General features: G+C 45.1%; 2 protein-coding genes across 4 annotated transcripts in view; one reads left to right on the top strand and one right to left on the bottom strand.

The window, feature by feature from the left end:
- The window catches only part of si:dkey-288a3.2 (protein phosphatase 1 regulatory subunit 37), a 44291-nt gene extending 41320 nt beyond the window's left edge, over positions 1–2971 (bottom strand). Inside the window, exons 1-2 of the mRNA XM_020053888.2 lie at positions 2700–2971; positions 1736–1919 (exon numbers count right to left, since the gene is read on the bottom strand). Coding sequence (XP_019909447.2) covers positions 1736–1883 — 148 coding nt within the window. The 5' untranslated portion in view covers positions 1884–1919; positions 2700–2971. The remainder of the gene's footprint in view (positions 1–1735; positions 1920–2699) is intronic.
- A 144-nt stretch (positions 2972–3115) lies between these two features.
- Positions 3116–16800, top strand: vrk1 (VRK serine/threonine kinase 1). 3 transcript variants are annotated; one of them, XM_010894840.4, is made up of 13 exons: positions 3116–3213; positions 4081–4240; positions 5937–5992; positions 6268–6337; positions 6928–7015; positions 7369–7477; positions 7565–7657; positions 8657–8789; positions 9188–9308; positions 9425–9483; positions 10964–11139; positions 16271–16367; positions 16442–16800. In XM_010894840.4, exons 2-13 carry the CDS (start codon positions 4081–4083, stop codon positions 16600–16602), a joined length of 1323 nt encoding a protein of 440 aa, XP_010893142.1. In that variant the 5' UTR covers positions 3116–3213; the 3' UTR covers positions 16603–16800. The 3 variants fall into 3 exon arrangements, with proteins under 3 accessions (XP_010893142.1, XP_010893140.1, XP_010893141.1); XM_010894838.4 differs by having other exon boundaries at positions 3117–3213; positions 16268–16367; XM_010894839.5 differs by lacking the exon at positions 3116–3213 and adding an exon at positions 3678–3786 and having other exon boundaries at positions 16268–16367.
- Positions 16801–24062: the final 7262 nt, after the last annotated feature.

Raw genomic sequence — 24062 nt, forward strand, 5'->3', positions numbered from 1 at the left:
GTGATGGCAGGCACCCAGTACCCGACAACAGTCCTCAACTCATCGCAGATTTCAGCACCCAAATGCAGACATCTTTAAGTGCTTAAATCTGTAGATACTGTTAAAAATGAACCTTTTTTGAGAAGTCTATGCTCCAGTCCAGACACACCAGATGCTAATTTCACGGTAAATAGTGTGTATGCAGTTGGTAAGCCTACTGTACACTATATTAACTACATAGGCATGCCCTCATAGGCTAATAAATATAGGATTGTTACTGCATTTTAGTGGATTCAGAAAGAAAAAAGTCTCTCTTTCTCTCTGCATAATGAAGAGAGTAAGCTAACATGAGTGATGCTATAGCAGGTACAGTGGGGAGAACAAGTATTTGATACACTGTCGTTTTTGCAGGTTTTTTTTACTTACAAAGCATGTAGAGGTCTGTAATTGTTATCATAGGTACACTTCAACTGTGAGAGACAGAAAATCCAGAAAATCACTTTGTATGATTTTTTTATAATTAATTTGCATCTTATTGCATGACATAAGTATTTGATCACCTACCAACCAGTAAGAATTCTGGCTCTCACAGACCAGTTGGTTTTTCTTTAAGAAGCCCTCCTGTTCTCCACTCATTACCTGTATTAACTGCACCTGTTTGAACTCATTACCTGTATTAACTGCAGCTGTATGAACGCGTTACCTGTACAAAAGACACCTGTTCACACACTCAATCAAACAGACTCCAACCTCTTCACAATGGCCAAGCCCAGAGAGCTGTGTAAGGACATCAGGGATAAAATTGTAGACCTGCACAAGGCTGGAATGGGCTACAGGACAATAGGCAAGCAGCTTGGTAAGAAGGCAACAACTGTTGGCGCAATTATTAGAAAATGGAAGAAGTTCAAGATGATGGCCAATCTCACTCGGTCTGGAGCTCCATGCAAGATCTCACCTCGTGGGGCATCAATGATCATGTGGGAAGGTGAGGGATCAGCCCAGAACTACACGGCAGGACCTTGTCAATGACCTGAAAGGAACTGGGACCACAGTAGCAAAGAAAACCATTAGTAACAAACTACGGCGTCATGGATTAAAATCCTGCAGCGCACGCAAGGTCCCCCTGCTCAAGCCAGCGCATGTCCAGGCCCGTCTGAAGTTTGCCAATGACCATCTGGATGATCCAGAGGAGGAATGGAAGGTCATGTGGTCTGATGAGACAAAAATAGAGCTTTTTGGTCTAAACTCCACTCGCCGTGTTTGGAGGAAGAAGAAGGATAAGTACAACCCCAAGAGCAACAAAGTGGGCCAAAATCCCCGCTGCAGTGTGTGCAAACCTGATCAAGAACTACAGGAAACGTATGCTCTCTGTAATTGCAAACAAAGGTTTCTGTACCAAATATTAAGTTCTGCTTTTCTGATGTATCAAATACTTATGTCATGCAATAAAATGCAAATTAATTCCTTAAAAATCATACAATGTGATTTTCTGGATTTTTGTTTTAGATTCCGTCACTCACAGTTTGAAGAGTACCTATGATAAAAAGTACAGATTTCTACATGCTTTGTAATTGGGAAAACCTGCAGAATCGGCAGTGTATCAAATACTTGTTCTCCCCACTGTATAAAAGAAATGCCTGAGAGGAGCCACACATTACTTCTTATACTGCTTTATGAAAACTGGATGCTTATGGTTTCTGCAAGTTCTGCTAAGCCTATGTAGGGAGAGAGGGACGGGTAGAGGACATCAACTCACCATTGCTCATGTCCTTGCACTCTGCAAAGCCTGACACTATTTCTTCATCCGGAGGGAAAGACACATGCTTTTTGCATTGTTTTGGGAGACGGGTCAGCGACGGGAATGAAGTCACTCCATAATTGTCGCTGTCACTGCATCTAGTCATCTTTTCTTCCTGTCTTCAATGCCCAGTTGGAATCTCCTGTTTGGGGAGAATTGTTTTCAGTATTGGGTTGCAATTTCAGTCACCTGAGCACTTCATGTTTTTACACAGGAATTAACAAATCAAACTTGTTATAAAAGCAATGGCACTAATCTAGCAACAGCTAAATTCTAACTCTTCCAAAGTTAAGGTCCCAGTTTAGTTTCGGTCCAACAGCAACACAAGCTCAGTCTAGGAACAAGATAGGACTAAAAGTGGTCCCATATATTATGGATGAGCCATGTGCCCTGTATACAAGTGAAACCCAATATTTTCCAAGGCTATACATTACAACAACACTTAAGAAGAACTTATAAAATAGGCAGCTATTGGATATTGGAAAATATAGCAATTATAGATTTATTTTTACATTTGCATATTTTCCATTTAGCAGTCACTGTTATCCAGAGTGACTGTAGAAAGATATCTTGTCAAAAACTAAGTCCAGTGCTTAACTGTTGGTGCTACTCAGTGTTGAATATGCTAGGTAAACTCTTTATAGTCTCTGGAACATAAGGTTCCTTGTGGTTTGCTATTTGATGCACACAAGCTTTATTTTTGATCAAACAATAAGCTATAAAAACAGCTATGGATGAACACTAAAGACAGAAAGTGGTGAATTTTTTGAATGAAAGAAAGAATAGAAAGGTTTTCTTCCTTTGGTTGTGTCCCAGAGTTTTCTTACTTTTGTTACAGTAATATAGTAGTAAAGCAGTTTTCTATGAGCTATAGTAGTAAGAGGAAATATGTAATTTATATTATAATTTTTTTAATACCTACATTGGAAATGGTGTAAGGTGAACCTCACCACCTAGGTGGCAGCCCATCAGGAAGTCCAGAATCCAGTTACAGATTTAGCAGTTCAGCTTGGATCCTGGGGATGGTGTTGACACTGGAGGGGACAATGGTGTTTAACACTGAGCAGATTTACGCATTAAAATAAATCACTATAAAACATAAATGGTTATGCACCAGTTGTCTACCAGTAAACCGTCCATTATTGACAATGCACAAACCGTACATTGATACATTTGCATGTAAAAAGAGGTATACATGCTGCTTTCCTTCACCCGCCTCTTCTAATTATGTTCTTCCTTCTCAGCATCAGCACCAGCAGCACATTGGACTTCGAATTTCATCTCCCAGCGCCCCATAAGATATGCAAAGGAAGAGAACGTGTTTTTGACCAATAGCAGTGTTTCAGCAAGCCGGAATCGATTTCCGGTTGGACAGTAGTGCGGGAATTTTTGAGGTGCGCGGAGGATAACCAGGAAATAACCACAAAGAAAGCGAGGTTTGCGTTAATCGTTTACGTTATAACCTGTCACATATAATGTATATGTTTAGATCACTTTCTTTACCATATTTAGGAACACGAGTTTCACGGATGTGATGTTTTGCGATCTAATGGGCCAAGGCTTCATCTGAATGAAGGCCACACACTGGCAATGCGTGTAACTAGCCTCAGTTAGCTTGTTACGTCGTAAGAAAGCTACTGTAGACCATTATAAACTGTCCGTAGTTAGCTAGAAGTGTGAAATTGTTTAACTAACGCTAGTTATCGTTTCGCTGGGTTTTTGTAACTGTCTTCCATTCTTTCACATGTATGTATTATAGCTGCAGTACGCGTATTTACTTTTTGATTCTACCAAACTTCACTAGCAACTAGTAGCAGCTAACGTTAGCTAGCGAAAAATAGATGCCCTCGTCTCTTGGTTCTGCCATTGTGGAAACTTAGTTAGCTGGATAACGTAAGCAAGCTATTCAGTTTTAACATTCGTATAATTGTCTCGTTTGGGAAGAGAAGAGCTAGCTAAATTAGCTACATATACTATTTCGTCGAGCCAGCGTAAACAATGACATTACTGTAAGTGTAATGGTTTGTTAGAGTTTATTCAATCGCTTTACACAGTTGTAACGATTAAGAAACTCACGTGATGTGTCAGGTGGGAACAGCAATCCAGTAAATGCTGGTTATTTTTTCTGTTAACGTTACATTGTTGTTGGTCAAATACATTGCCAACATCGAAATATATTTATATAAGGAGACAGAATACTTCATAGGCTGGCTGTGGCAAGATCGTTTTGTTTTATGGAACCCCATTGCATCTAACCTTACCAGTTGTATAAAACGCATAGATTCTAAATACTGTCCTTTCAGATGCCCCCTAAAGCCAAGGCAGCAGGTAAGGGCAGAGGACCACCCAAGAGAAAGCTTGCTGAAGCATTCCCCCCAGGGGAAGTGCTGACAGACACAGGCAAGAAGTCCTGGAAACTGGGATCCCCCATCGGACAGGGTGGCTTTGGACTCCTCTATCTGGGTAAGAATGTGTCTGATAATTTATCGTATACATGCCATTTAGCAAACACTTTCATCTAAAGACAGTCACGTGTTGCTGGCCCCCCAGTGAGAATCAGACAACATTTTGCATAACCCACAATCACACATCGTTCTCCACAGACTGAGGCATACAGGACCGTCGGTAGACTACCACATAGACTTTACGATGGATTGCATGATGAAGATAAAACCTAGGCAATTCACCATTGGTGGCTATTGTGCTCCCTGTGCAAAAATAGGTTAGCAGGTGCTCACACGCATACACACAACATAATTGCTGTGTCCTACTATGGAGACTACATGTTTTTCTACCTAGGACGACACGAGCAAAATGCTGCCCATTTGTTGTAAACCTATTAAAAGCATATTGGGATTTAATCCAGGTGAAACTACAACATTGCTGTGCTATTTATGTTTGTGTGCAAGCTTGACAAATCCATAATTATCCCCCTCCCTCATTTGCCGCGTTCTAGCCTAACTAGACAATAGGATATAGAGTCCTAGGGAATGTTGTGTAATTCAAATAAAACAAGGTTGAATTTCAGATAAAATTTGCACGGCGCTGTGAGTCGATCGACATTTTTTACATGCACAGTATATACTAGTTATGGACTGTTCAACTATGTGCTTCCGCTGCGAGATTCACATTACAAGGAATATGTACCAATGGATATTTCTGCTGGCCCGCTGCCCTCTCCCTCATGTTTGCACGCCTACCCTCCCTAATTGCTAATTTGTGTGGGTTCGGTGTTCTCTGTCGTTGAATATCCTAGCCCATTCATTTGCATAGGCCATGGCACGTCCAGAAATACAGCATTCTGTTTCAAAGTTCCTAATAGATTTAGAGCACACACAGTTCTGACTGGTTCTTCCTGACTGGTGACGACCTGCCTATGCTGTTCTCGTCCCGCATCTCTACCTTTCTAGTATGCAAGTGTAGCAGGTTCAGAAGTATCCAACACTGTATTTTGCTCCTTGGGGTTTAAGGCTGGGTGTTTTGTAAAAGCACTTTGGGACAACTGTTGATGTTAAAAGGGCTTCATAAATACATTTGATTGATTGATTTAATCCAATCAGTTTTTTTCTGTGTAAAGAAAGACTGCGACTCCTGTCACTTCACTGGCACTATTTCAATCCAAACAGCTTGGCCAATGAACTCCACCTGTAACTCTACATGTTGCCACCAGATATTTTAACAGAACCCTGTTATAAAATATAAATATATATATTTTTAAATAATCTTAAAATCATGAGAATATGTTTAGAGTCGGGTCTCTGCCTGTGATTACTCTGGGCACCGTGGCAACCAAGGACTGTTGCAGTGGTTCTAGTGGAGGTAGCTGATGCCACTTAAAATGGACTCATTAAAAATAACCTCCCTGATCTTTTTCTTACTAGGTAGCTTTTTTGTGTTATTCAAGCAGATATGGTGGTTTCATAGGCAGTGGTGTATGTCTTTCCTATTCCAGAATAGCCTGCTATTGGAACTAGACTCATGTCAAAGTAGCATGGGCTTGGGTTATCAAGACTAACTACTGAAAAAGAGGAATTGCAACATAGCGACACTTGAAAAACACTTGAGAAGATCTGGAAACTGGCTATGCCTTGAATAAGTGTCTCCAACCTGTTCCTGTATAAACTACCTTCTAATCCATGTTCTGTTTTCGTTTTTCCAGCTGATGAGAATTCTTCTAAAACAGTTGGAGCCGATGCCCCTTATGTCATCAAAGTGGTGAGAGGAAACGCATTAAAACGCATGCCGTTATGATTGCTTGATCAGTTCTATTCCGTGCCTATGCAGTTAAGTGACACATGACCCATCCCGTGTACCTGTACAGTGTTGCCTGACTGCCCTGCCTGACCACAGGCCTATATGCTGCATGTACATTGTTTCAGTAATGAGTATGTGATTTAAGCTTGTGCTTTTGTCATCTCACCCTGGTCCTAACAAGACGAATGAGACTGCTTGGTCAACTGTCGGCCTTCCCCTGTCTTTGTTTCCGCCAGGAGCCCAGTGACAACGGACCACTGTTCTCGGAGCTCAAGTTCTACATGCGAGCTGCCAAGCCGGATCTAAGTATGTGCACCAGACACCGCTGTCTCCCTCATGGTCGCCGACGCAAACAGCCGTGCACCGAACACTCGTCTCTCAGCAGCGAAACAAACAAACACGCGCAGGAGTGTACAACTTTCTTAATTAAAGAAGTGAAGTTGCAGTCGCGGGGCCGTGCAGTGAGGGCCTCTGCCTCCAACATGGTGCCTTCTGTGGCTCCTGCGTTTGCCCCCAAGGCCACAACTTTGCATTTTATATCATAACAATCCAAATGTCAATCTCCCCTGACAATTAACTGTTATATTACTAAGGAACGAAGGCTCATGGTTTATTCATGGGAATGTGGAGGTGTCTGTTGGTAAATATTTGTCCCAGTAGCAGATTAGCTCCGGGCCGCCACTGGCTTGGCCCCAATGGAATTATCCTGCACTTATTACTTTAAGCACCAACGCCATTACCACCACCGAGTTTTATGAAGTGTGTTTAGATTAATTTGTATGAAGGCTATACAGTACTGCCTTGATTTGCCATGTTATTTCTTTTGAATGGCAGTCATCATTGGCTGTTGATTGTGGGGGCTTTGGTGACAGCTATTCCACTTTTTTGTGTTTCAGTTCAGAGTTGGACAAAGTCCCACAAGCTGAAGTATTTAGGAGTTCCAAAGTACTGGGGGTCTGGGCTCCATGAGAAAGGAGATAAAAGGTTGGACCTAGTTCCTCTTAAATCTGGTTCATTTGATAAGTAGATAGCAATGTCATCTGATATGTAACTCAAATACCTCTCACCTGTCTTAGCAGAGGGCACACTTTATATATTAGTAACATTAGGGGTTAATGCCTTACTCCTCCAGCTACACTTTGCATTTGATTGGTTAACACAGGCAGTAAACAATTCCGATCATCACAAAGGGCAGCCTTTTGCCTTTATAGTACAATATTGTTGACCAGGACTCATGGAGTCCCACATGGTTTTGGTCAAAAGTAGTGCACTACTTTAGGACCAAGTTGCCTTTTGAGACCCTCCCTGAATCCGGTTCTCTCTTGGCTCCCTCCCAGGTACAGGTTCATGGTGATGGACCGGTTTGGGTTGGATTTGCAGAAGAAGTTTGAGGAGAGCGGAAGGCAGTTCCCCAGAAAACTGGTCCTGCAACTCGGGTTGAGACTTGTGAGTTCAGTCATTCACCATGGTTTTTTAGGGCCAAGAAGTCTTAGTACGCCTGTAAGATTGTTTTTACCTGTCTCTCCTCTGTAGCTGGACATTCTAGAGTACATCCATGAGCATGAGTATGTCCACGCTGACGTCAAAGCCTCCAACCTTCTGCTCAGCCACAAAAACCCCAATCAGGTCAGTGGCTGTCTTATGCATAAATGTAGGCCTTATGCTATTATGTTCTTTATGGTCCTGCCTGCCTGTAAGTCCTTCACCCTTTAGGTACCAGAGACAAAGTTGTTCCTGGGGGTCCCCATTGGTTTTAACCCAGCACTGACACACCTGTTTCAACTAAGTGTTGTAGGTGGATTCGACTAGTTAATTCTGGTCTGTTGGTGGTACCCCAGGAATGGATTCAAGTAGTGGAGCTTTTAGTCCTGATCTGAATTGCGTCAAAGCTGTGTAGCAATAGGTCTAGTTAGCCTAGCTAGCTGTGAGCTTAGTGTGTGGTTGATTAACCTGAAGAAGAAGGGAGGCATTTCTCTCAGTCTGGGTATGATTTCAAATAATTGTCTCTACCTCTTGAAGTTAAGTAATTCCATTGACCTGATAGGTAAGTAAAAACACATTGGGATACATTTATTTATTTGATTATGCTCTTGCCACTGGTTCATTAGATTCAATTAAGCACATGAGAGAGAGAGGGGGGTGAGAGCTGATGGGGGGGTCTTTATTCTTCTCTAAACAGGGTAGAGATTAGATGGCGGCTAAGAGCTCTTTCAAGCAAACAAGGTGGGGGCAGGGGCAAATATTTAATTTGGAGATTAATAATGTATCCGTGGTGTGTTATTGAAGTGCTATTTTTAAATTACAATTTAGAAAGCGGCCCCTTGGGAGTCCCAGGGTTAGCTCTCTCTCTGTCTGTGCACTCCCTCTGTGCAGTTATTGGAAACATTTGTTTGACTTTCTGGGAGCAGGGAAAGAGCCAGCTACGCTGCTGTACCCATGCACAGAATACCTGTGGTCCAGGTGTCAGGTGAAACATACATAAAACTTGGTACACAAACAGTTTATTCATAGGTACATGGTTATTATAGGCGTGTGTGTGTGTGTGTGTGTGTGTACACTCCACAGGTTGGCTCTGTGTCTGGGTGCATGTACCAATTTGTCTGTTTTTTTTCTTCAAATCTCTAGGTTTATCTAGTAGATTACGGGCTGGCCTATCGGTACTCTCCTGAAGGCATACTGAAAGAGTACAAGGAGGACCCTAAGAGGTGCCACGACGGGACCATCGAGTTCACCAGCATCGACGCCCACAAAGGAGTCTGTAAGTGCAGCTCGTCTTCCTGTTGCCAATGAGCCGCGGTGGGCCCAAACTGAACATTAAGCGGACCGGTCAGTACTGGACCGGTCGAGGGTCTAAAACGAGTCGAATGGTTCTTATCAGCACCACTGCAACAGCCGTTACCTAAGTACGTGACCTGTCGCTCCCTTCCGCTGAGAATTTCAGGCATCGGCACCCGCTCACCTCCAATAGGAGGTTACTACAGTGTGCAAATGTCAGCGATGTAACTTTCTGGCTCAGCCGTTATTCAGTAACAGCCTTAACGCACCTGATGTGAAGGGTGCACCTACACAGGTAGACTGTCCACTTGGTTGATGACTGTAACCCAGAGCTGGGTGTCTCTTGGTGAAATTGACGGTGGTGCTTCTGTTTTTGTCCAGCTCCCTGTAGGAGGAGTGACCTGGAGATCATGGGCTACTGCATGATCCAGTGGCTCTGTGGTAAACTGCCCTGGGAAGACAAGCTACAGGATCCCCTCTACGTCAGAGACTCCAAAATACAGTGAGATGCCACGCGCCTGCATGCACGCGACACCCACGCGCGCACACGCCCGCGTGCACGTAACACACGCTCGCATCTTCCCAGCAAAATGTGTATATTTTTTGCCCCCTTTCCAGATGCCGAGATGACATCTCAGCGTTCATGTCCAAGTGTTTCCCCTCACAAGACAAGCCAGGTGAGGTCTAGCCAGCTTTGATGACTTTCCCTTTTGGTGTGGATAGGGAGGTCTGCGTCGCCGTGGCGTCATCAAAACCAGCTGAACTGGCTGACATCCTGCGGTCCTTCAGAACACCTGTGCAGTTTTGGGCTCTGCTCTGCTCCATTCACACACCCACCCAGCCAGTCCTAATTGAATGGCAGCGCATTCTCATCTCACACACATGCACACACACACACACACTCAGGCTGGAGCGGAGAGTGGCTGTTCTCTCCATTATAAGGGGGCATGTTGATTTGCTCATAATGAGTGCTAATTCATTAGTACCACCGCTCATTCTCAGACCGCGGCAAAACTTTTCCATTTAACTTTGTTGTGAATCCGTCAACTTGCGTGCGTGATGAGTGCATTAGTGTGACCACATGGGGGAGGGCTGGAGTGTTTGCTATCATTTGCTTCTGAAGTGACAACACTTTAAAATGTTGCCGAAGTCCGTTTGGTAAAGATTTGTTGTTTTATTTTTCAAAGCGTCGCGGACCGTCGTTATGGCAGCGCGAGGCCTCCCACGTTACCGCTCCCCCTCGAACGTACCGGCGGGCCTGCCAGGCCTAGCCGACAAGACCACTTCAGTGGAGGGTACTGGGAACGTGCACAACAGACTTTGACTGGAGGAGTTTAACTAGCCCTTTAATCCGGAGCCCGAAGCCTCCTCTCCGCCTCCTCCTCCTGTGATCCCTGGGTGGCAGCGCCCGCTCGGTGCTCTCCCTGGCAGCCGTGTGACAGAAGGGGAGATGTCTCTGCGGGCTGTTGTCGTGTGCGTACGTCGGCGCGGCACGACAGCACCGTGCGGGAGTGACGGGAGAGGAGCCGTTCTGTTGTGTCCGCCGTCATCACTAATTCTGTTTGGTGTGACTTATTTTCGCTAGCGCCCAGACGGTAAACAACTGCTAGGGGAGCTACGGAGCAGAAGGAAGAGGGGCTGACGCGCCCGTGCAACTTCCTCTCTCCCTCCCTCCCCCTTCACTGAGCCCCGAGGTCAAAGTCCTGGCGTCGCCTGTGTGTGGGTTGAGGGCATATCTGGGTGAAAGGGGTGTTAGGCGGAGGAAGTGTTTGGACTCACTGTTGCCAGTTTGTTGTGAATCTTCAGAAGTGGATTTGATTGGGTTTCTATGCTTGATTGTCTTTTGGTTCAATATGGTGCGTTCTGTCTTGAATTTCTCTTGTTTCACATTGTTGATGGCGCAGCATGGGAAACAGGTTGAAATGCGTCTGGATGTTCCCTGCTCAGACCTATACTACACTCGGCAGTAGACATGGAGTCACTGCTGTTAGCTGGCTTTAATGTCAGTGTGTCCCTCCAAGTACAATTGACCATATTCTTTTATATTTAGTAGCTTTTATTTATGTTTCTAATTTGTCTAAATGCTTTTGTGGATGCTTGACCAAAATATCTTATGCTGAAAAAAGCCTTTTTTCTGTGTTTTTCCTGGTATTTCAGAAGAACTTCAGAAGTTTATGGAGGAGGTGAAGACTCTAAGCTACACAGACAAGCCAGCCTATCAGAAGCTCCGGTCCATTCTGGAGGCGGGGCTTAAGTCAGTTGGAGCCAAGGACGACGACAAGTTGGAGTTCTCCTCAGCGCTCAACGGGGCCGGGCCTTCGTCCTCTGCCAAGGTTGGTGCATGAACACAGCCCATCACAATAAAGGGATCGTTTAGGTCTTTGGCAATGAAGCCCTTTATCTACATCCCCAGAGTCGTCTCGAATCGTGGATAAAAGTTTATGCATCTGTGTCCAGTATGAAGAGTGTTAGAGGCTGTTGGGAAGGAGCGTTAGCACAATGACTGTTCTCACAAAACGACCTTATCATACTTTACACAAAGATGTAAAACTGGTATCTATAGGTTCATCTGACTTTCAGGAAGTCGCTATATAGGCAAAATCCCTAACTGTCCCTAATGCTTGAGACTTTGAACTAATGATCGCATTTAATTCATTTTTCTTTGGCTTTTCGAGTTACATCTTTAATTGGCCAAGAAAATGTAGAAAACTATTGATAGTTTTTTTCTCCAAATATCCTTATTTGGTCTAAAGTTAAAGTAAATCATTCTTATTTAGATATCTTAGTTTCTGCATCAAGGGCATCTGGTTGGTGTGTTTGTCAGCAGGAGAGCAAATTGAGACAGCAAGAAAGCTGAGCTCATAGCATAATGCAATATGTCTTATAATATTGCTGAAGTCGAGATGCCATTCATGAAATCTAAATCAGAATAATAATTTTAGAAGAGGGAAAAAGAGACATTTTGAATCACCAACGTTGATCATTTCTGTGTGGTGTCCTGTGCCTGGCTTCACTAACTACAAACAAGCGCAGATAGAAAATGTCTCTCTCTCGTCTTGTTTACCTGGTGTCAGCACCCAATGCATCAATAAGTAACTACAACTACGGATCTTACAGGTAAACAGCACATTGACTTGTATCCTGCTTAAACCGTTCTAACAAACAATAACACTACACTAACCAACAGTCAACTGTAATGTAATCACTATATTTTTTATGCTATACAGGCTATAACTTTGTGTTTGTTCTGTTTCAGTGGCAAAAACATCAACGATAACACTTGTTCACCAGTAAAAATAGCCTTTTCCATTTATACTTTTTAACGACTTCTTGCTTTTCACTGAATCTGGTTGTAAGTTCAGTGGACAATACCATAATTTATGACAATACAGAATAACTAAATTTCCTCTTGGCAGACAGATCCCTATAAAGCATGGTTAGGCTCCAATGTTGTAGTGAATTTTCAGTTTTAATAATAGCCATATCTATTACTAAAGTAGTTATGTGTTTAACGTAATACTTGTCAGCCACAGATATCAATAGTTCATGTACAATGGGGAGAACAAGTATTTGATACACTGCTGATTTTGCTGGTTTTCCCACTTACAAAGCATGTAGAAGTCTGTAATTTCTATCATAGGTACTCTTCAACTGTGAGTGACGGAATCTAAAACAGAAATCCAGAAAATCACATTGTATGATTAAGTAATTAATTTGCATTTTATTGCATGACTTTATTTGATACATCAGAAAAGCACATCAGGTTTGCACACACTGCAGCAGGGATTTTGGCCCACTCCTCCGTACAGACCTTCTCCAGATCCTTCAGGTTTCGGGGCTGTCGCTGGGCAATATGGGCTTTCAGCTCCCTCCAAAGATTTTCTATTGGGTTCAGGTCTGGAGACTGGCTAGGCCACTCCAGGACCTTGAGATGCTTCTTACGGAGCCACTCCTTAGTTGCCCTGGCTGTGTGAAGCATGATGTTTCCACCTCCATGCTTCACGGTTGGGATGGTGTTCTTGGGGTTGTACTCATCCTTTTTCTTCCTCCAAACTCGGCGAGTGGAGTTCAGACCAAAAAGCTCTATTTTTGTCTCATCAGACCACATGACCTTCTCCCATTCCTCCCCTGGATCATCCAGATGGTCATTGGCAAACTTCAGACGGTCATTGGCAAACTGGACATGCGCTGGCTTGAGCAGGGTGACCTTGCGTGCACTGCAGGATTTTTATCCATGACGGCGTAGTGTGTTACTAATGGTTTTCTTTGAGACTGTGGTCCCAGCTCTCTTCAGGTCATTGACCAGGTCCTGCCGTGTAGTTCTGGGCTGATCCCTCACCTTCCTCATGATCATTGATGCCCCACGTGGTGAGATCTCGCATGGAGCCCCAGACCGAGGGAGATTGACCGTCATCTTGAACTTCTTCCATTTTCGAATAATTGCGCCAACAGTTGTTGCCTTCTCACCAAGCTGCTTGCCTATTGTCCTGTAGTCCATCCCAGCATTGTGCAGGTCTACAATTTTATCACTGATGTCCTTACACAGCTCTCTGATCTTGGCCATTGTGGAGAGGTTGGAGTCTGTTTGATTGAGTGTGTGCACAGGTGTCTTTTATACAGGTAACGAGTTCAAACAGGTGCAGTTAATACAGGTAATGAGTGGAGAACAGGAGGGCTTCTTAAAGAAAAACTTACAGGTCTGTGAGAGCCAAAATTCTTACTGGTTGGTAGGTGATCAAATACTTATGTCATACAATAAGATGAAAATGAATTATTTAAAAATCACACAATGTGATTTTCTGGATTTTTGTTTTAGATTCCGTCTCTCACAGTTGAAGAGTACCTATGATAAAAATGACAGACTTCTACATGCTTTGTAAGTAGGAAAACCTGCAAAATCGGCATTGTATCAAATACTTGTTCTCCCCACTGTAGCTTCTAAACCATCGGTACTCAAAATAATCAGTATCTTAATTTTCACAGCCACTCTGTTTTTCAGGAAGTAAGGCAAATCAATAAAAGGAAAATACCTTTTTGCTGTTTTGGTCCTGAGAAAACTGTCTAAATGCCTCTTTAAATCCGTATTAAAATGTATTTCATAAATGTATTAATTAGACGTTTCTGGTTCTATGATTTAATATCACCATGTAAGATCCCTGCCAAAAATGTATCCTTCCTTATGACAAGCTGTAGTGTTGTGTAATGAAAAGTTAGTTAGCAGTACCCAGTCAGTCTACCGGCTGATGTTTAGAAAACCTGCCGAGGGTCAAGGGATGGCCGAAGCAGGAAGTACCGTCTCCACAAAGTTGTAATCTTTTAGCAAGAGGAAAAATGTTGACTTCTTGTAAATATGTCTTACAATAAGAACATCACTGAAGTACCTCCAATGGCTTTTCATTGCATCCAGTCAATCAAGGAATACCACGACTAGACACTGAATAATAGTCTAAATAACACAACACATTACTTCATTTATTTTTCAGGTGCCGCCTGCTCTTCTGTCCACAATGTGATGTACATGTGCGGGTTGTTTGGTGTGCATAAATCTTGCTCTTCTCCTTTTGTACAATTGAGACAAACCTCTGTGCCTTAGACATTTTTTACACTTTGCACACATCACCTAAGCCCCCCCCCCCCCCCCGGGCTGAAGAGTCCCTTTAAACTTTCAAGTCCTTGTCATCATTAGCCTGGTTGAGATCTGGCATGCCGAGACTCTAGGCATGTACCATCATTTAAGATTACAATAGCTTAACCAACCCAACTTTTATGTTTTTATGTAAAATGTATTTATTGTAGTTTTATAATTGCTCTATTTGCTGTAGCCATTATTGCACACTTAACAAAAAGTAAGTCCTTTATTTGGGTGTCACCAAATCATGTGCTGGTGCCACCAACTGAAAGACTGTATGGTACCAGTGCACCAAAATGTTAGTCTGGTGCTGATCCGTTTAAGAGACACGTGTTGCTGTGCAGTAATGGTAGCCTCTGCGTTTAAAACCTGGCACGCTCCGGACCTTTTTGAAACCCAGCCATTAAAACCTGCCCATTTTAACCACCCCTAATTTGTTTACCTGTTGAAAGCCATTTGACATTAAAAAATGCCCAGGCACGATCCAAGACTAATTGTGGAGGTTAGTGCAAATGGCTGCCAAGTGCATTGATTTTCAAATACAATTAAGGTGTGATGCTTTTAACAGATGTGCATTGACCACTGCTTATTGGCGCTCTTACCCTCAACACGCACACAGACACAGTCGATCTGTCTTCGCGGCCGCTGGTCAATGCCGTTTCTATGTTAACGCAACCGCAAAGGGTTTCTTCCTACCATCAAAAAAAAAAAAAGTATAAAATGTTCCTCTTCTTTGAATTCTGACAATTCCCTCCCCTCCCCCGTCATCTGTCCTCCATCATACACCCCCATCGCCCCCGTCCTGTCCGTCCCGAGTACCTGTGTTTTTCCCCTCGCTAATGTATCACAAATTCGCTGACACTGTAACCTTGAAGTCGGCGCTGCCCGGCAATCAGCGGGCCTCACGGCAGAGGGGGGAATCTCCCCCCCCCCCCCACCCCACCCTTGCTCTACCCACAATGCCGTTTGCATATGGAAGGTGCCACCGGGGAGCTGGCCCGTGCCAGCGGAGGGTTACCTGCCCACTGCCGTTATTGTATGTAATTATCCAGCCAATCTGTTCAGCTCAGCGGGGTCTGCTGGTAATCATGAGGTAGCAATTGGCAAAATGGAAGGCAGGAGAGAGGAAATAGGTGGAGGGGGGTTGAGTAATAGTTCAAATCCAAGAGAGGGGCGAGTGTTCGTTATATAGTCTGAGAGAAGGGAGAGGGAGACGGAAAGGGAGGTGGAGGATTTGATTGCTGTCGTTAAGTGCATCTTCCTCGCTTTCTTCGTTCTCGGCAGGTATGATTTCATGGCCGGAATTATTGTCCTATTTTAGTGTTGAATACGCAAAACGGGAAGCAAGAGAGCTTTCCAAGTCGGATCGTGGTACTCAAGGGGTCACCTCACTAAGTACAGGTACAGCTCTGCTTTGTCAGTCGCTGAAGCGTCACCTCTTAACTTTGACCTTGAAGACAGTTCCCGATGTCTTAAACGGTGACCCCAGAAAGGGAATTAGCCCTTACGATTGTTGTTATTTAGATAGTCAAGGTCGAGGAAGCAGGATCTAAATGTGTACTTCGAATGGATTATTCCTGTAGAAGGTTATCTTCCTCCGTGAGATGGCATAGTGATAATTGCATTTGCTCAGATGTCACACAGGCGTTGGTGAGGCTTCGGGCAGACGTAAGCGCCGGGCCGTCGTGTGCCAAAGCAGAGTTCCTCGTTTCATATTTGATTTCTGCCTCTCTAAAGGTTGCTGCAGGCAGACAGGGAGATTTGACAACTGCTCACTCCCCCTCTTTGTCTTCACTCATCCCTCTTTTCTTTTCTCATCCCTCTCCTCACAGAAGATTCCCAAAAGGAAACGAGTGGTAGATTATAAAGAGGACTCAAATGACGAATCGTACGTCACTCCCACCAAAAAAAGAAAATCTCCAAAGAAGAAAGGTAAGGATCTCTTTTCGCGCCTCCTCTTCCCTCCGTCCCTTCCTTTTCTTGAACCTTGTTTTGTCTCCCTACAGACATTAACGGAGTGAAGAAGGTGGCCAGTGCTAATAAGGCTAGTCCGGTAAATGTGGCTGCCACTCCTAAAAACAAGCTGGTAGAGACGGGAACCCAAACCACACCTGGCCTGAAGAGAGCCCGAGGCAGACCCAAGAAGAAGGTGGACCCGGTAGAATAGAGTCCTTATTTCAACCTTCCATAGTTTCTATTTGCTCAGCTTCCTTTTCGCACTGTCTGCTTTTAAGAGAGACTCCTTTTTTAAAGTTTGTACAGTATCATTTGTATCTGTTCTGAACTGTGCATGTTTTTTGATATTACATTTTATTAACATGCAGGGCCTGTAAGTCTAATAATAAAGGAATGATAGTAATATTGATGAGTGTCTGTGGTGTACTTAATTGAAAATGTGTATATCATGTTTGTGTCATGTATGATACTTTATAGTGGATAATATATTCCTGTGACATCCCTCCCGTTCCCTTCCCTGGCCTCCCCCTCACCTGCTTTCTCCCCCTCCATCGGTTCAGAACCAGGCCAGGTGACTAAAGGAGCTGTATCTTAATCCAGGCTGATGTTCAGGTTGCAAATTAAGTGTCAACGTTTTCGAAAACTGTCCCATTCAAGTCTTTTACCATAGGCTTTAATCCAGAGTGACTGTAATGCGTGCAAATATATATGCTGCGGGAATCGAACCCATAACCCTGCCACTGCATTTGCCGTCCTCTTACAGCATGCTCTACCTTTTAATGACCCCAAACACTTCACGTCTCAAATCCTGCAGTTGATAAACATCAGGATGGGTCTGAGTGTAGTACTGATAAACATCAGGATGGGTCTGAGTGTTGTACTGATAAACATCAGGATGGGTCTGAGTATAGTACTGATAAACATCTGAATGGGTCTGAGTGTAGTACTGATAAACATCAGGATTGTTTTGAGTGTAGTACTGATAAACATCTGAATGGGTCTGAGTGTAGTACTGATAAACATCTGAATGGGTCTGAGTGTAGTACTGATAAACATCTGAATGGGTCTGAGTGTAGTACTGATAAACATCTGAATGGGTCTGAGTGTAGTACTGATAAACATCTGAATGGGTCTGAGTGTAGTACTGATAAACATCAGGATGGGTCTCAGTGTAGTACTGATAAACATCAGGATGGGTCTCAGTGTAGTACTGATAAACATCAGGATGGGTCTCAGTGTAGTACTGATAAACATCAGGATGGGTCTCAGTGTAGTACTGATAAACATCAGGATGGGTCTCAGTGTAGTACTGATAAACATCAGGATGGGTCTCAGTGTAGTACTGAGGGTCAGGGGACTCATTTGGATTCATGTGAGGAGATGAAAGTTTGTTTTATGGTCTTTCGGTGAAAAGACATGTTCAGACATGGGTGTTTTGCATTACTGATTCTGTTCATTGTTTTACCATAAGCTTTTCTGGGTTCAAAGGGCCACTTCTCTGGGTAATGTTGTGACTGGCGATTACAGTATTGTGCTTTTGTTACTGATTAACAATAACACATCCTTTCATATTTCCCTCCCCGGACAGTTGCAGTGTTCTTCTCTATTTAGTTTTCCATGTAGATCATTAATCCTTTTTTCACATAGGTCCTTAGCTCATAGTCATGTTCCTTTAGTAGTCTTGATTTAGGTTCTATTAAGGTATTCATAATAGAACCTGTTCTATAATATCTAAAAGGTGAAAATGATCCTAAATTAGCACCCCAATGCTTTTCTGTCTGAGGGGAAACAGCGGGCCTGTATCCATCCCGTTAAGTTTAGGTAGACCCCTGCTTTCCTCCCTCCCTCAGGCCCTCATGCGCACCGTGCACAGAGGAAGGCCGATCCTTGTAATGTTTGTGTTTTGTCAGCCTGCAGGGGCTCAAGGCTGCATGGTACTGCATCGATCCTGTCAGCCCATCCCAGGCGCTGTGAGGGTGTAAATGCGCCCCTGCCTGCCGGCCCCCTTCCCGGAACCTGGGTTGCGCCCCAACAATCGCTCCATCCTCAAGTGTTCACTGCTTCCCGCAAATTTAGACGTCGTAGCGGTGGAAGCATCGGGTACCGCACACGACTCATACACCTGCAGTGTCCTTTCAAATCCACAGAGGGAAGTGAACGAGTGCACACTTTGGAGGGGAGGAGAAGGGTTAGACGATTAGGGACACGACAGTGACCTTGGGGGCGCACAGCCATCGCTCCTCAGTAGGGGGCAGTAGCACATAATGATAGCACCGAGAGGGGGGCTCGAGAGCAGGGGGGAGGGGGGGAGGGGACGGCACTTAAACACAACACTACCACCTGTTCCCTCACTGACGCTCACGGCCGGGCACCGGCCACGTCCCAACCGGCACGCTGTCACCTCAGTAGTGCGCTACTTGACCTGCCGGCTCCGCTGAAAAAGTGCAGCACTTCGCAGGGAACACACTAGCATTTGGGACGGTCAGAGTAATGGTGGTGGGGGGTGTGGGGGGGGGGGGCACAGTGGTTTGCTGTGCCTGACTGCGGACATTGATTGACCTGTGTTTTTATCCAGTACCTGACTGCATGTGGGTGTCTGAGGGACACAACACACACGCACACACAAACACACCGCAATACAAACAGACACCGGCTGGGTACATGCTGAAGCGTGACTTGTTCCCAGCAGTAGGATAACCACCTATTGTCCCCCCTGAAGCACAGGGCCATGATATGGATGTCAGACAGATAGAAACAGACAACACACAGCCTCACAAAACTCAATAACACTTTAACTCTCTAGGATCCCAAGTTTCGCATAATCGTCTCTATTTTTTTTATAGAAACCCAAAAGTGTGGCAACTTTTTTCATACGGTGTGAAGCTGGATCGTATAAGTTGTGCTCAGGAGTTCCCAGTTTAGAGAATGACAGGTCCTAATCCTACTAAGGGAAGACCGGTCTTAGCATTTTCTTTTCCATGACGGTCTTAGCATTTCCATGTCTGTGCGCACGGACGTAGCGGGTAACATCTGCCAGAGTCAACGGAAACACTGACTGCGATGCTCCAAGACTCTCACAGGTGTTTCCTTTTTCTCACTCTGTCTTTCTAGCCCTGTCTGTCTCCCTCTGTAAACGTCAGCGGATGTATAGGTTTGAGGAAAAGGTTAAGCGCGTTTGTCTTGTGGAAGAGACGACTGATACGACCCCGGGTATTATGAGTGAATGTCCGCTATTTTGCCTCTTGGCCTATGTAGCGTCTCATACTGCCCAAGGCCTTACGCAGTCGCCATCTGCATTTAATCTCACGAAAAAGAAATACCTAGATAAAAGCTTCACTGTCGCAATTGTCCACACCTATCTTTTTCCAACAGCATTTCTGATAACAAAAAAATATATACAAACCACAGAAATTTCTCTCTCATTGTGTTCTGATTTGCCACAGTATCTTTTGCTCCCCCTTGGCCCCCCTCTTTCTCTGCCCCCTCCCTCCTTCTGCACACCTCCCTGCTACATAAACACCCCTATCTCCCAAAAGACAAAAAAATATATATACCCTGATTTCAGTTGGGTGGGGCGGAGTGAAAAGAGTCTCTTTCAATGCAGTTATGGTACATTTGCGGCTGTAGTTGTGTGTAAATATTAGAAAACAGTGGGTTCTCAGTACATTGGGAGACTCCGGGCTTGGCAGTTGGGGGCTAAGACATGTGTCCTTATCGGTATTGTATTCACACTACACCGTCCTCCTGCTGTTTCTAATCTGCCGCCGCCGCTGTGAGCAAAACTGGACAGGCATTTATTGTCTCAGCGGGGGGACGCTTGACAAGAGAATGTTAAACACTCCACTACCTGCAATTTTCAAAGGCGATACCAGACGTGATAAAATGTAGATACACGTTTAATTTCTGTTTCGGGTGAAACTGGAGCGGAGAGAAAGAAAAACGCAACCGGAAAATACACTTTTTCCTCATTCTTTTTTTTGGGTTGGGTTTGTACTTTTTCTTTTGTCGTGTCTTTTAGAGCTGTGTTCGTGTTTTGTGGGCTTGCGTGTGTGTGCGTGCGTGCTTGAGTGGTGGGGGGTTCTCTGTTCGGGTTGTGGCTGTAGAAGTTCAGTTCCAAGGGACAGAGAATGAAAAAAAAAACCTGATCCTCTCGCCTGCAGCCTTCCATCCCCCAGGCAGAAGGGCGGAGGACTCCTCCAAGAAGTGCCAAACCGGAGTCGTCCGCGGGCCAAATTGAAAGGCTTTAATTCGATTTAGCCCTGGCAGTGGAGTTGAGTGGGCTTTGCGGTCATCAAAAAGACATGCTCATCAGCGTGCAGCAGGCTGCCTGACTCGGGAGCTGTCCATGCTGAACGGCCCCTCCCTCCCCTCCCTCCCTCACCACACCCTTTCCTCCTCGATACTCCCGCGGATCTCACACACCTCCCCCGCCTATAACCTTCCTTAGCCTTGAAACCCTCCCTCCCCCCGGCTCCCGCCTCCCTCCCAACCCCTCGGACAAGCAACGAGAGCCAGCCATGGCAGGCGAGTGGATAAATGTTGGTGACACCGCAGCGCAGAGCGTCAACCGCGGCAGCAACCGTGGCAGTTGTTAATTACTCTGACACAAACGTATCTCTCTCTCACACCCACACACACACACACACACACACACGCACGCACGAAGAGAGAGAGGGAGAGAGGCCTCTCATTATTGAAGTGCTGGCTGGAGCTCCAAATGAAGCGGTCCTAAAGAGGACGTTCAAACTTACGTGAAGACCCGCTGCACGCCAACGTCCCACACCCTCCCATCAACATTGCTCCCCCACATCCCTCCCATCATTGTTGTTCAGTAGGGATGCAGGCAGCGGGGGCTGGCGATATGTGGAGGCGAGAGAAGGAATGGCCGCAGGAATATTCGTGGGCTCAAAGAGGATGTGGGCCCTGGTCAGAAGTAGTACACTATCGAGGAAACGGGGTGGCATTTGTGACGCCACCACACGCCCTGGCGATGCTAAAGTCATTTGTGAGCCACAATTCTAAAATTAGGTCACAGTGTTTAATGGACAACACGCTGGGAGCATCATTAAGAGGAAATAAACCTATGTGGACATATTTATTAGGTTTATTTGTTTCTTTTTTATTGCGGGCTGAAGAGCGTTGTCTGTTTTGTGGATCATCAGGAAGGAAGGGTTTTGTTGACTGGCTGCCTCTTGCGGAGGTTCACAGGGCCTGGCTCTTGTTTTCTCCCTTTGGCCTTGCTCTGTAGCGGTCACAGATGAATTCTCAGAGATCTTTGTTACAGACCCAGAACCGTACATAACACATCCGCTGTAACTGCACTGGGACATTTGAAGCATCTGCTGTGTGTACACGATTCAGACCACCCGCGCCAGTGATTGGGTCTTCATGCCTTCTCAACATAATCACATATTTTGTACCAAGATGTCACCCTTCTTAACCTTCCACTCATTCCCTCTCAGGACATGCTCACCCCCCCCCCCCTCCCCCGACCGGGAGGTGAGTGCTTTCGGCGGGTTTGGCGGTGGAAAAGAGTGGGCGGAAAGTGCTGAAGATATGGTCTGTCGGGGCACTTGTGCTCGTTCACTGAACACAGAGGCCTGGTAGGGTGCCCGGGGCGATGTCCCCACACATGGGCCACAGAACACTGTTGTAGTAGCCTGTAGGCTGTTAAGGCCCGGTCTGGGCAGTGCTGTGATAGCCTGTAGGCTGTTCAAGTTCTGATATCAAAGTGCATACATTCAGCAGTATTTGCCGAAATTGCTTTATTTTGGTTTTAGCCTCTCGGATAGCCATTTACATGTTCTTACTGTATGACCTCACTGATGAACAACGTTAACAGCTAATAAAATTCCAACCTTAATAAAAACCCTTATCTTTGATGTGTTCACCGTCTGCCCTTAGTGTAAGTGTTTGATTTGTCCCACTCTCCATTTGAACTGGGAGATTCAACATTTTGATGCGCCTGATAGACTGTAATTAAAATGTGTTTTCTCTGGTTCCTGCCCTGTAAAGCTGCTCTCCTGGGCTTGATAGTACATGGAAACAGTGTCGCTCAGAATCTACACCCAGCCGTCTGTCTGGGTGTAAAATATATGCATTCTCATGGCTGTTGGTGTGCGGAGAGACTCTGGGGCTGTGCGATATGCACAAGGAGCACTAGGTTTGGGAATTGGCTTGGTAAATATTAACCTCTTCTAACAGTTTTTCCTCAATATACTGTAGATGGTTCGTTTCTGTTCCTTATCATCTTGCTTTGACAATTTGGCTGTTCTTCTTGCTGTAGTATTTAAAGGTAATATCTTTCCACAAGGTAAACTATTCTGCATGTCTTTGCATACAATAAATAAAAGGAAAACAGTATCAAGTATTTGAATGGGCAAGTTACCAATGACAATACAAAGTCGTTCAGAGCTTCCTCTTTATCAATTTGATATATTTCAAATAGCTTTATTTGCATGACATCCCAGTTTACATAATGCAAGAGTGCCTCTCTCTCGTTCTCTCTCTCTTTCCCTCTCCTCCTGTTCCCAGGGACTAGATGTCTTCATCTGTCACCTCACCTCCCAACAGCTGAGCTCTTCAAACGGACCTGCTTTCCATTGTAAGCCGGGGGGGTGGGGGGGCAGAGGTGAAGGGGAGGGGAAAGGGCAACCATCGCCATCTCAGGTTTCACGGGTACACCCTCCTCTCACCAGCCGCCACCTAACACAACCCCTGTGCCCTCTCCCACCATTGTCTTCCACCAGCCTCCCTCCCCGCCCGAACCACCTCCCGCCCCTGGACTCCAGATTGGCCTCCTCAGGAATGGGAGGAGAGGATGTGGCCCAGCCTCTCCATCTGTCAGACTTACCATCAAATAATAGGATTTTCTGTCTCGGAATTGAAGATAATTGCAGTCTCTATTCCGCTGCCTAACCGTTTGATATTAACCCCCGTGGCCTCCATCCCAACTCCTCATCCCCCGATGTTGCGGCCCACGCACGCGTGTGTTTGCGTGTGTGTCTTGGCGTGTGTGTCTTGGCGTGTCAGGGCCGGGCTCTGGGGCCAGATGGCACTGAGTTTGGATTTCTGAGCTGATGGGGGGATCAGGGGTCATGTTGAAGTTCAAGTCCGATGGACTGCAGGTTCTCACCCGTTCTCTCCTTCACACGACCTGCTCTAGACCTTCTCATCTCCTCATTGTCATCGTCACATATACAGTGTATATATATATATGGGTGTCATTCAAAGCGAGGACTTCAGCCCCATACTGTTGAGTTAAACATACTCTGGTAACCCACTTACATAGACGGAGAGAGCAGTAGCATCCAAAGGTCTGGGGTGAGAGGGGGAGGTTGGATGGCGGCGGCACCAGTAGCGGTTGGATTTAGGTAATATAATTCAATATGTGGTGTGCATCGAGGGCATAGCGTAGCATAGGTCAGGTGCCGAGAAGGAAGGTCACAGAATGGGTCATTCAAACACATACGTCCATCTGTTGAGTTATTCTGTATTTCACTGTCCACGATGTGTCACTAAAGGACACCGGGTATTGAAATAGTGAATTATATGGATGTTGCAATATTGCTGAAACAGAGATCTTCAGTGTGGCCGTGTTTTAGTATAGTCTTTGTTTGTGAAACACAATGGACTCCTAGATAAGTTTAACCTCCATTTTTGGGGGGATAA

This window comes from Esox lucius, chromosome 15 (assembly GCF_011004845.1).
Source record: "Esox lucius isolate fEsoLuc1 chromosome 15, fEsoLuc1.pri, whole genome shotgun sequence".
Lineage (NCBI taxonomy): Eukaryota > Metazoa > Chordata > Actinopteri > Esociformes > Esocidae > Esox > Esox lucius.

Excerpts from the sequence above, each read along its gene's own strand:
- vrk1 (XM_010894838.4), top strand. The coding sequence starts at position 4,081 with ATGCCCCCTAAAGCCAAGGCAGCAGGTAAGGGCAGAGGACCACCCAAG. Across the intron at positions 6,338-6,927 it reads AGCTGCCAAGCCGGATCTAA|TTCAGAGTTGGACAAAGTCC; the intron begins GTATGTGCACCA and ends TTTGTGTTTCAG. Across the intron at positions 9,484-10,963 it reads CCCCTCACAAGACAAGCCAG|AAGAACTTCAGAAGTTTATG; the intron begins GTGAGGTCTAGC and ends CTGGTATTTCAG.